We start from the raw sequence: 11,640 nt of genomic DNA, 5'->3' as shown, positions 1-11,640 counted from the left end.
AAGTCCTTTAAAAATTCTCAAATAAAACTTTCTAAATAAAAGAGGAAAATTAAGAATTTTTAATTGAAAATATTATCAAAATATAAATCTCGAAATTTCTTATATTTATATTAGATTTAAGACAGAATTTTTTTGTTTAAAATTTTAAAGAATTTATAATATAAGTATATAAATAAATATATATATATATATATATATATATATATATATATATATATATATTTATATATATAATTGTTTATTTTTATATATGTATTTAATTATACTAATATAGATATAATCACAATAAATAGAATAATATTTAAAATAAATACTACCTTATAATTTAGTGTAAGTCGGGAAATAAATAAAATGTGAAAAAATATAAATCTTTTAAACTAAAAATACATATATAAGAACTTTTGATGAAATTTTAAATCGACCATTTTTGGAATGTCTTTTGATTTGTTTTTATTTCGCTTAAAATAGTGAATTAGAGAATAGTGTAATAAATTTGGTTTAAAAATCAGTTTAATAAAAATTAGATTTAATAGAATAGATTAACTTGAAAGAAAACCATAAATTAAAAGGAAGTAAATATTTAAAAAAAATACTCAAAAAAGAATCAAATAATTTCTCTGTTTCCATTTTAAATATTTAAAAAATGTTCAAAGAATAAGATAAAAATATTAATTAAAATGAAAAAAATTAATAATAAAAATAAGTTGAATAATAAAATAATAATTAAAAAGACATTATTTTACAATCAGATGATTTGTTATAAAAATTCTTGCAATTTATTGAATTCTGGTAATAAAAAAATGTACCAAAATAATCGGTAGTATTTATACTAATTACACTATCAAATATATTAAAAAATATTGAATAAGATTAAAAAAAAATACTAAATTTATAAGATGAAAAATAAAAGGATATTTTTTTATAAAAAAAATTATAAGAAAGATAAGATTAATTAGATAAATTAAATGCAACTAAAATAGTTTTAAAGCTATTTTGGGATGAAAACGAAAACGATTCATATTATTTGTAATTAAAAATATAATTAATATATTAATAAAATAAAAATTATTATAAATATATATATATATATATATATATATATATATTATATATATTATTTATATATTTTTTTATTAAATTATTAATTTTTATTAATATCATATAATTTTATATTTTAGAAATTATTTATTAAAATTCTTAAATTTATTACTTAAAAATGGTAATAAATCTGTATAGAAGAATATTTTTGATTATTTTTAATCCTCATCAAATAGTGAGAAATTATTTAGTAAAATAAACTAGATTCTTTATTCTTAATCTATATAAAAGCCTATTTTAAATGGTTCTCATAAATCTTAAATTATTTAAAAAATACTACGTCTATTGTAGCTTTTTTGCGAAGGCCATAATTTATTTTTATAAAACTACATCAGAAAATAAACTAACTCTAAATATTCTTACGATTTAGTTTCTCTAACAATAAAACTACTAATATCTTACTAAATAACACCCGAAACATACACTTAAATAGAGTAATGTTTCGACACTTTAACTGAGTTTGTATAAGGTCCTTGTAAAGAGAACTAAAACTGCATTGCCTAGACTAAATTTCTCGAATATGCAGTTTAAGTATTAGGTGAAGATTCCAGATTATATGACGAAAACCAGAAAATACACGTAGGTTAAGTAGCTAGACTGAAATATAAATGCCTAATAACAATTAATTCCTTACTAGAATTCCAAGACTAGAAAAGTAACTTCATAGGAAATATAATGAGGAACATTCCATTGTAAATATTAACATCTAACCTTACAAAAATATATATATTATGGAAAAAATACTCCAATAATGACTATAATAAAGACTTATTTAATAATTATGAAGATGAAATAGATTTCAAAGACGAATAAAATAGTGAAAAATACCAATTTATAATTGAAAATGGATTTTTTATTTATATTTTGATAAAATTATATATATCAAATAATGTTTTTGAAGAAATCGAATAATAAGATGATGATGACATGAATTCTATTTTAAACGAATTTAAATAAGAAGAAGATGATGGTTTTGATGCTTATTTTCAAAAAAATAACATTTTTGGAAATATAGGCAAAATAGGGAAAGGCTTATTATCTGTGGGAATGAACGCATTACAGGTGAAATACATATATATATGAAGAAAATACACATATATTATATATAATGATATACATATATATATATTATCTTTTATTTAAATTTATAATTTTTATATATAGGAAATTAATAGCAATTTAAAACAAAAAAAACAATAAGAAGAAGAAGAAATTAAAAAGGAAAAAGAAAAAAAAAAAGAATTACATGAAGCTCTATCTTTTTTCCATTAAAAAACATGCCAAATCGAAATCATTCGCGATGGGGAATTACAGACTATTTTTTTCCCTAAACTACCCTTATGTTTCACTCTATCTGATGAAGTAAAAGACCATTTTAATAATAAAGTTAATAGATCATCCTCTAAAGCTAAACTATCATATTTAATGGACTAATCAGACTCCATAATCCTCATAATGACTCACGAAGAAAACATCCGGAGGCTAGTAAATCGTTATTACCTCATAGGTTTTATAGTAAACAATCATAAACTACTTGAAAACATGAATTTTTTATTCGCAATCGTCCTAAACTTAATCATATTGACCTCATACTCTTAATATTTTCTAATAATACCCCCAAATGTGTCCAAAGATTCCCCTGAATATAGTAATGCATTAAATAATTCCCGTTTATAAGACCCAAGATTCCTATATATTAAAGAATATGATGATGTTGAAAAATTCATATTTATGATTGGCATTTTTAATCTTTTTCTAGTTTGTATAGTTGTTAGTTTTTTCCTTTTAAAAAGGGCTCCTTTAATAATTGGGAATATTTGGTGCAGCTTTTTTTTGTTAAAACTAAAAAAAAAAAAAACTAAATTTATTTTCTTTATAAAAAATTTCTTTAATTTTCTCATCAAAATTTTCTATTCAATTTATTTATTACTTTAAGATTTCGATATTATATACTACTTTACATAATTAATCTTCGCTCTATTAGGTTTAACTTATCACCCTTTCCTTTTTGGAGGTCTTCTGTTCGATTTTTTACGTTTTGACATCCTTTCGAATGTAGTAAAGGCCATATATGAGCCAAAAATAGAACTAGGATTATCTTTTTTACTCTTTGTAATCTTAGAGTACTATTTTACTATCGTATCTTACATTTATTTCTATGATTAATATCCTGAAGGGGATTGTGAGAGTTTTTGGAAGTGTTATTTTAAGACTTTTGATTATACATTTAAAGAAACTGGGGCTGTGGGAAAATTTTTAAAAGAAAAAAGTAGTTTAAATTTAGTAAATGATGAATATATAGGAGTAAATTAAAATTATAAAGATAAATATTTCGCTAGATTTGCATTTGATAATATGTTGAATATTATTTTAGTTTTAATTGTAATTAATATGGTTGGAGGTATTATTATTGATAAGTTTAAAGAACTAAAAGATAAACTAGATGAAAAAAATTACGATGAAAATAAATTCTGCTTTATTTGTGGATTAGATAGATAAACATTAGATAAAGGAGGTGATTAAGGAGGATTTTTTTATCATATAAAGGTATATATTTATAGATATATAAATTAATATATATGAATATATAAAATTATATATATATTATTTTAGGTAGAACATAAAATGTGGAATTATATTTTTTATAAGGCATATTTAAAATTCAAATAAGTAACAGAATATAATGGAGATGAAAGTTATATTTGGTCAAAAATTGAAAAATATGATATCAGTTGGATACCTAAAAAAAGGACAAAGAAAATTAAAGATTAATAGGATTTGGAAGAAGAAAAAATTAATATGTTGGTTTCTATTAAAGAATCTGTAATATAAATAAAAAAATAATATATATATATATATATATATATATATATATATTATTTATAATACATATATTTTTTTTAACAATATAATAGATGAATAAATTAAACTAATTATTATAAAGAACTTCACTTAAATAAAAGATAATTCTGAAATAATTTAAATAATAGGATTAGTTTTAATTAATAAATTGAATATATATATAGATTTTTATTTTATTAATTTTTTTATTTTTATTTTTATATTTTATTTATAATATTTATTTATTTTAAATATAATTATATTTATTTATATATTATATACATGTAAAATAAAAAGATATAAATAAAATTTAGTATTTTTTTATATATTAAAAAAAAAATGTCACATAGAAAATTCTTTTAAACATCATTGTAATAATTTATATTTTCAATATAAAAATATTCTTTAACATATTTAATTTTTTTTTAAAAAAATAAGTAAAATAGGTACTAGTTTTTAAAAAAAGACTGTTATAATAATGAACAAATTTTCGTTTTCATAATTAAATAATTACAAATATTAATAAGAGTACAATATTTTTTTTAAAAAAAAATAAAATAATATAATATAACATTTAAATAAAAAGTATGAAAATATCAAATTTATAAAAATAAATATCAATAAATCATGCTTTATTAATATAAAATATTAATATACAAACATTTTTAATAAATGAAGAAGATAACGGTAAAAACATAAAAAAAAAAAAAAAAAAAAAAAAAATTATAAAAAAGATAAAGATAATGAAGATGATTAAAAGTTATTTATATATATAATATATATAGTTTTTTTCATATAATTAAAGTATTAACTGTAGAAAACAATTAACGCATTTAATGTTAGTTCGAAAGATGTGAAGAAAAAAAATTCATTGGAATTAAATATGAAAAAATATTATATTAAAATTAAAAATAATTATATATATTTTTTTATAAATAATAAAAAATAAAAAATAAAAAAATAAAAAATAAAAAAATTAAAAGATAAAAGTAAAAAAAAAAAATTAAAAAAAATATTAAATATATATATATATTAATATATATAATAAAAAAATATAAATATTTAAAAACTAATATATTTATATATTTATTTATATAATTAATATAATACTTTTTTTATATATTTATATTATTATATTATATTTATTTATTATTAAAAATTATAATATTCTTATTAATCTTTCATAACTTTTTCAATATTTATTTCATTTTATTTAAATATTTATCATATATTTTTTTAATATAATTAATTTTATTTAAAACAATATATAAATAAATAATATTTATTTTTTTATTATTAATATTATATCATAATTTATTTATGTATTTTACAAATTAATTTTCATGTTAAATTAAATTAGATAATTTTTTTACTAAAGTTTTATAAATCATTATTAATATAACATCTTATATATATATATATAATATATGTATATATAAATATAAATTAATATATATATATATATATATATATATATAATTATATTTTTATTTATATATCTATATATATATATATATATTTATTATTTATAATTCATATTTTTTATTTTTTACTTTCCGATTATTTTTTCATATATTTTTTATTATAATATTAATTATTCTTCTTATTAATTATTATAATTTAAAATAATATTTTATTATTTATTAAAATAAATATACAAATATATTTTTTTTTTGTATTTTTAAATTAGACTAATTTCTATTTATATATAATTTTTAGTATTTTAATAAATTTTTTTTTTTAACTTATCTATTTAAAAAAAATCATTTTATTAATCTATAAATTTTTTTTTTTAAATAATAATTCTTTATCCTCTACTTAAAAATTTATAAACATATAATAAAAAAGATAATTTTTTTTTCCAAATTTTATAGTAAAATCTAATCTATTTCAAGATGCTTTTTTAATAGAGCAATCATTACCAGAAAATCCTTTAGCACAGTAACATTTATCTTTTAAGCAATATCCATTTCCGTTACAGAAACCCGGACAAAATTTTTTAAAATTACAAAAATCTTATATGTTTTTCGGACATTAAATATGTCCACTATATCCCTTATATTACAATTTTTATGAATTTTTCTAACAAGTTTATTTATCTTATCCTACCCAAATATCTACTTATTATTTATTTGATTTACATTCATATTTATAGCATTCGCCTATAATTTAATTGTTTGGTTCATAGTTTTAAGTTTTTAAAGACCCGTTAAAACATCTCGAATCAATACCATATTTTACTCCATATTTTTACCTAGCTTCTTATGTGTTCTAATTACTTTAAACATTCCAGCATTTTGTATTTGTGTAGGTAACTAAAATATTACAACCAGAATCATTATGGCATTTAGAAGATCCATGGTGGTAATAATCACATAATCCATCATCAGTTTAAGGATTACAATATTCTCTTGTTGATGAATTACATTAACCCATGATATGATTACAGCCTACTCCTTTTCCATAGAATGTTTATTCTTCCATAGAGGTGTTGATTTCAGCATAGAAACCTGTGTCTCTTAAAAGATTTGCTGTAAAACCACTAAAATAAGCTTAAGTAGGTGATGTTGATGGATTCATGTATTCATTTTGTATATCTGAGCTTTTCCAATGACAATTAGCAGTTCCTATCCCATCTTAATTGTGAAGAGGCATACCAAGTAAGGTAGGACATCCGAAATATTTTCGAGCAAAATTCAACACGTTAGGAGTTTTGATTAGTAAATTTTCAACTCCCCTTATAGTTGCTTTGATTGTAGGTTATACATGGGGTTTTCCATCAGAAGTTACCCATTTAGGTATATCAGTATCCATAAAACCCAAAACATGAGTAATTTCATGGATAACTATTTCCATTAAATCTTCAAATTAGATAGCATCGCTAATATTTTAACTTTTTAATTATGCTAAATTGAAATTAACTTCACCATGAGTAGGTCCTAAACCTTACAAGAATTAACACCAAATAGCTTAGGCTAAATAATCATCATCTACTACTTCTGAATATGATACATATAGATGTAAATCAGAGTTCTTTCCCTAGATTCTGTCTACTTATGTAATAATTACTTCGCCACATTTAGATTAATTTTATATATATCTCATATTTTGTTGAGATTTTGGATATATTTTAATTAAACGAGAAAAATAATCAGTTGCTAATTATAAAGCTTTCTCGATAGTAGCAATTAACTTTTAATTATAATCATTATTAGGTAATTTTTTGAAAAAAGACATATCGTAGGTTATTAACATATCACGGGGTTTTTTATTTTGTAAATTACGGAAATCTATGGATTCCACAGGAGGAAGTGAGTCGTATTTCTATGTTTGTTTTATTTTATCGTGTCTACATTTGTGTTTAAGGACTTTAAGACCGAAAATAAAATTTATTAATAGAAAGGTTAATATAAGTTTTTTCATATATTCTTGAGATTTTTATGTATATTATTTTATACTTATTTTAACACTAATAAAATTGTAATAAGTATGTTTATGTTATTTTTTTTATTTATTTTATATCTAATTTTTAATATAAATAATTAATATTTTATTTAATGATTTGTAATATATTATTTAATTAAAGTTTTTGTATTATATAAAGATGGTATATTTTTATATTAAAAAAAATCAATTTTATTTTTAATTAAAAAAATTTAAAAAAATTAATTATATAAAAAGTCAAAAAAAATATTAAAATATAAAAAAAAATTATCATATATTTATTTTAGATAAATTAATATGTATCTAATTAATTTTAAAAATGTTTAATATAATATAATCTAATATAAAATATATATATAAATAAAAATATAAATACAAATATATATAAATATAATGATAAATTTGTTTTTTATATTTTTTTAAAATATTATTTAAGTTTCTTATTATAGTTTTTATATAATTTTTTATATCTCTTTTTTTGATAACTTTTTTTATTTATTTTTAATTTTATTTTTGTAATTATATTTTTTTTTTTCTTAGTTTTTTAAGATTTTTTTGTTTTTTTAATTTTAAATACATTTATTTTTATATTTTAATATATATTTTTATTTTATATTTATGTAATCAAATTTTTCATTTAGTTAATTAAAAATAAACAATAAAATATTTTTTTTAATTATTTAAAAATTTTACATAAAAATGTATAGTGTAAATTATATAAATAATAAACATAAATGTTTATTTAATTTTAATTTTTATTATAGTATTTTTATAAAACATTTCTTGTTTTAATTTATCTCTTTAATTTTGATTTTTTTTTTAAACACTTATAATAATCTATAATAAGCATTATTTTATTTTGATTCATATATAATATAATCAGTTAAAATATTATTTTTTACAAATTTATATTTAATAAAGAATATATAATTTTTATATTTTAATTTGTACATTCTATTTGTTAATTTTTTTAATATTTCTAATATTAATTTATATATTTATAATATAAAATATATTTTTCTTTTTTAAAATTGTAATAAATAAAATATCTTCATATTTGTTTTTATAATAAAAACTTTATATTTTTTGAATATAAAAAATAATTCGAATTTAAAACTTTGTTCTTGTATATCTGTATTTAATTTTTTATATTTATATCAATTTTAAAATAATTATTATTAAATTACTTATTATTAATTATATAACTTTTTATTTGATTATTATTTCTATATTATTTTTTAATTAAATAATAAATTTATAATATATACTATATTAAAATTAATTTAATGGTAATTTTATCTTATAGTATTTATATGATTAATATTTATTTAATGTATTTAAAATTAAATAATAAATCTATAGTTTAAATTATATTATAATGGTTGTAAAATCATTGATTATTAAAATACATTTATTTAAAATATTAATATTTATTTAATAAATAAAAAAATTATTATCAAAACATATAATAAATATATTTTTAAAAATAAAAAATATATAACTAAAAAAACTATAATCACCCTATTAATAATAACGCATATTTTTTGTCTAAAAATGCTTTAAACAATTTTACTACTAAAAAAAAAGTATTTAAATACAATTTAATCCCTCCTGATGTATAATATTTTGATATCTGTAATATACAATATAAATAATCCCGTAATATTGTAATTACCATATAGCTATGATATGCCTTATTTCTAAAAACTAACATCTAATGATTAAAATAAAAAATTAACTGATAACATTGAAAAAACTATAAAATTATGAATTTACTATTTTCTCGTTTATTAAAATAATTTCAAAATCCGAATAAAATAAAGATACCTTCCAAAAGTAAGGAAGTACTTATTCCTTAAAAAGGACATAATTTTGGTAAATAGCTCTGATTTACACATATGTGTATAATACACAAACAAAAAAAAAGAATTTGATGATTATTTAGCTATATCTAGTTACTGTTAATTTTTGAATGATTAAGGACCTACTCTTGGTGAAGTTAATATTTAAACTTAGGTTTATTAGCAAGTTAAGAATTTAACGATCTTATATAGTTTGAAGATTTAATGGAAGTAGTTATCCATGAAATTACTCATATTTTGAGTTATATGGATACTGATATACCTAAATGGCTAACTCTTAATGGAGAGCCCTAGCTAATATTTTAAGAGACATAGACTTCTATGCTGAAATAAAATCCTCTATGAAAAAAAACATTCTATGGAAAAGGAGTAGTCTGTGAACATATCATGGATAAATATGAAGCATCAACAAGCTAAGTAAAAATATGGTATTGATGATTTGGGATGTATTAAAGGTTCTTTAAAAGCTTAAGGCTATGAACAAATCAAATAAATTAAAAGTAAATGCTATGAATATTGGATATAAAAAAAATATAGGCAATAAAATTAAAATAAATTGTAATTTCAGAGATAAAATAGATATATTTAATGTTTGAAAAATATATCAGATTTATGTGCTTTTAAAAAATTATGAATGGGTTTCTGTTTTTAAAATTGATATTCCTTAAATAATAAGTGCTATTGTAAAAAAATAAATCAATGGAAATATTGATCAATAAAATAGCTTTTTAAAAAAGATATGTATTTTAATAAAAATGAGATATTCCTATTATTCTTTATAATAACTTAAATTATATGTTTTTAATTATTTAAGATTAAAATTATATATTTTTATTAAATTTATTAAATAAATTAAAAGAGTGTTATATTTAATAAAAAAATTATTTATTATTAAATAGATATATATATGAAAATAAAAAAAATATATTTAAATATATTATAAATAAATATATTTTTTTATATAATTATAATTATATATATATATTATATTTATATATAATTCTTTTATGTATTTTATATATTTTTATTTCAATATGTTTATTTTCAACTTAATTCTTTTTTCATTTTTTTTTTTTTTTCTATTTAATTTTATTTATATTTTCTTAATTTCTTTTTTTATAAAATAAATTTATCTTTTATTTTTCAAATTATTTGAAATAAAAATATATATCTTTTTTATTTTATTATTAATAAATAAAATATTTTACGATATAAAATAATTTTATTCTTATATTTTTAAAAATTTGTTTGTGTTTTATACAAAATATTTAACATAGACGATATCATTATATCTTAAAAAATTTATATTCAATATAAAAAAGTATTTATTTTTTAATTAATTATTCTTTTTTTTAATTTATAAATATATATAATTATTAAATATTTGTTATTTATTTTTATATTTTATTAACACCCATATAATATATAGTTTTACTATAAATATTTATAAACATCGTATAATATAATATATAAAAAAAAGTTTTTTATATTATAATTCATAAGTAAAATCATACCATTATTATCGTATATTTTGAAATATATATCCGATTAAAAGTTTTAATGAGACTTATAAGCGTATGTATACTCATATAATTTAAAATACAACTAAATTATTTTTTTTCAATAATTTTATTATAAATTAAATTATTTTTATTTTATATATAAAAAAAGCATACACATAGTTTTTATATAATGAAAAATTTAAAGATTAAATATAAAAATATTTAATTTATAAAAAATAAAATTTTTAAACTAATAAAAAATTCGCTTTATTTTTTATTATAATTTATTTTTACATTAAAAAACTAAACATTATTATAATATAAGGGAGTGGAATATATATATTTTTATATTTTACAAATAATTTTTATTATAAAAAATATTATAAAATGATATATTTTATATATATATATATATATATATATATATATATTTACATATATATATATATTTTTATATAATTTTAGTTTCATATTTATTTTTATTAAAAATAAAATAAAAAAAAATATCACATTTAAAATTATTTCTAAAATAATAAATATAAACATTTTTTTCTAAAATCTGATATAATTCCACATAAATATAATTCCTTTGTATATAGAATATTTATTAATTTAAAAATATATAAACATTAAAATACTTATGTAAGACAAAAACGTTCTATTCTTATACTAAATTCATTACTATCAATTTATTAAATATCAAAATCAAATTAATAAACAAAAAACTAAGAACCATAAAGGCATGAATTTCCTTTTTCAAAAATAAAAAAATTCCAATCGTCATTTAATTCATTTTCATCAAAGAGAATAATACATCCTTTAAAATTTTTATCTTCAATTGAAAAATTATTAGTACTTTTTTAAATATTAGATATATTTATATTATTTAAAGC

At 16.5% G+C, this 11,640-nt stretch overlaps 2 protein-coding genes across 2 annotated transcripts, besides 27 other annotated features; one reads left to right on the top strand and one right to left on the bottom strand. All coding sequences in view use genetic code 6, as the record gives it.

The window, feature by feature from the left end:
* Positions 1-165: 165 nt before the first annotated feature.
* Positions 166-233: a microsatellite.
* A 266-nt stretch (positions 234-499) lies between these two features.
* Positions 500-532: a microsatellite.
* A 121-nt stretch (positions 533-653) lies between these two features.
* Positions 654-720: a microsatellite.
* Positions 670-727: a microsatellite.
* A 183-nt stretch (positions 728-910) lies between these two features.
* On the top strand, positions 911-4,017 carry IMG5_189090 (MIR domain protein; the record flags this gene model as incomplete). The annotated part of the gene is made up of 4 exons (XM_004026803.1): positions 911-1,026; positions 1,179-2,160; positions 2,263-3,645; positions 3,712-4,017. Coding segments are annotated over 4 exons (2,787 nt in total), but the record flags the coding sequence as incomplete, so codon positions are not given.
* Positions 1,070-1,126: a microsatellite.
* Positions 1,128-1,174: a microsatellite.
* Positions 1,129-1,171: a microsatellite.
* Positions 3,660-3,703: a microsatellite.
* Positions 3,942-3,993: a microsatellite.
* Positions 4,018-4,124: 107 nt separating the features above from the next.
* Positions 4,125-4,170: a microsatellite.
* Positions 4,125-4,183: a microsatellite.
* Positions 4,153-4,218: a microsatellite.
* Positions 4,158-4,219: a microsatellite.
* A 417-nt stretch (positions 4,220-4,636) lies between these two features.
* Positions 4,637-4,662: a microsatellite.
* A 153-nt stretch (positions 4,663-4,815) lies between these two features.
* Positions 4,816-4,860: a microsatellite.
* A 10-nt stretch (positions 4,861-4,870) lies between these two features.
* Positions 4,871-4,950: a microsatellite.
* Positions 4,877-4,950: a microsatellite.
* Positions 4,880-4,952: a microsatellite.
* Positions 4,953-5,011: 59 nt separating this feature from the next.
* Positions 5,012-5,093: a microsatellite.
* Positions 5,013-5,085: a microsatellite.
* Positions 5,094-5,346: 253 nt separating the features above from the next.
* Positions 5,347-5,458: a microsatellite.
* Positions 5,459-5,790: 332 nt separating this feature from the next.
* IMG5_189080 (leishmanolysin family protein, putative) lies at positions 5,791-7,455 on the bottom strand. Its single transcript, XM_004026802.1, has one exon. The coding sequence runs from the start codon at positions 7,360-7,362 to the stop codon at positions 5,830-5,832; it is 1,533 nt and encodes a 510-aa protein (XP_004026851.1). The 5' UTR covers positions 7,363-7,455; the 3' UTR covers positions 5,791-5,829.
* A 268-nt stretch (positions 7,456-7,723) lies between these two features.
* Positions 7,724-7,777: a microsatellite.
* Positions 7,778-7,879: 102 nt separating this feature from the next.
* Positions 7,880-8,001: a microsatellite.
* Positions 7,942-8,001: a microsatellite.
* Positions 8,002-10,167: 2,166 nt separating this feature from the next.
* Positions 10,168-10,244: a microsatellite.
* Positions 10,189-10,237: a microsatellite.
* Positions 10,245-11,145: 901 nt separating the features above from the next.
* Positions 11,146-11,196: a microsatellite.
* Between the last annotated feature and the right edge of the window lie 444 nt (positions 11,197-11,640).

Source organism: Ichthyophthirius multifiliis (genome assembly GCF_000220395.1).
Source record: "Ichthyophthirius multifiliis unplaced genomic scaffold scaff_1120509251360, whole genome shotgun sequence".
Taxonomy (NCBI): domain Eukaryota; phylum Ciliophora; class Oligohymenophorea; order Hymenostomatida; genus Ichthyophthirius; species Ichthyophthirius multifiliis.
This window is presented reverse-complemented; position numbering and strand designations above follow the sequence as displayed.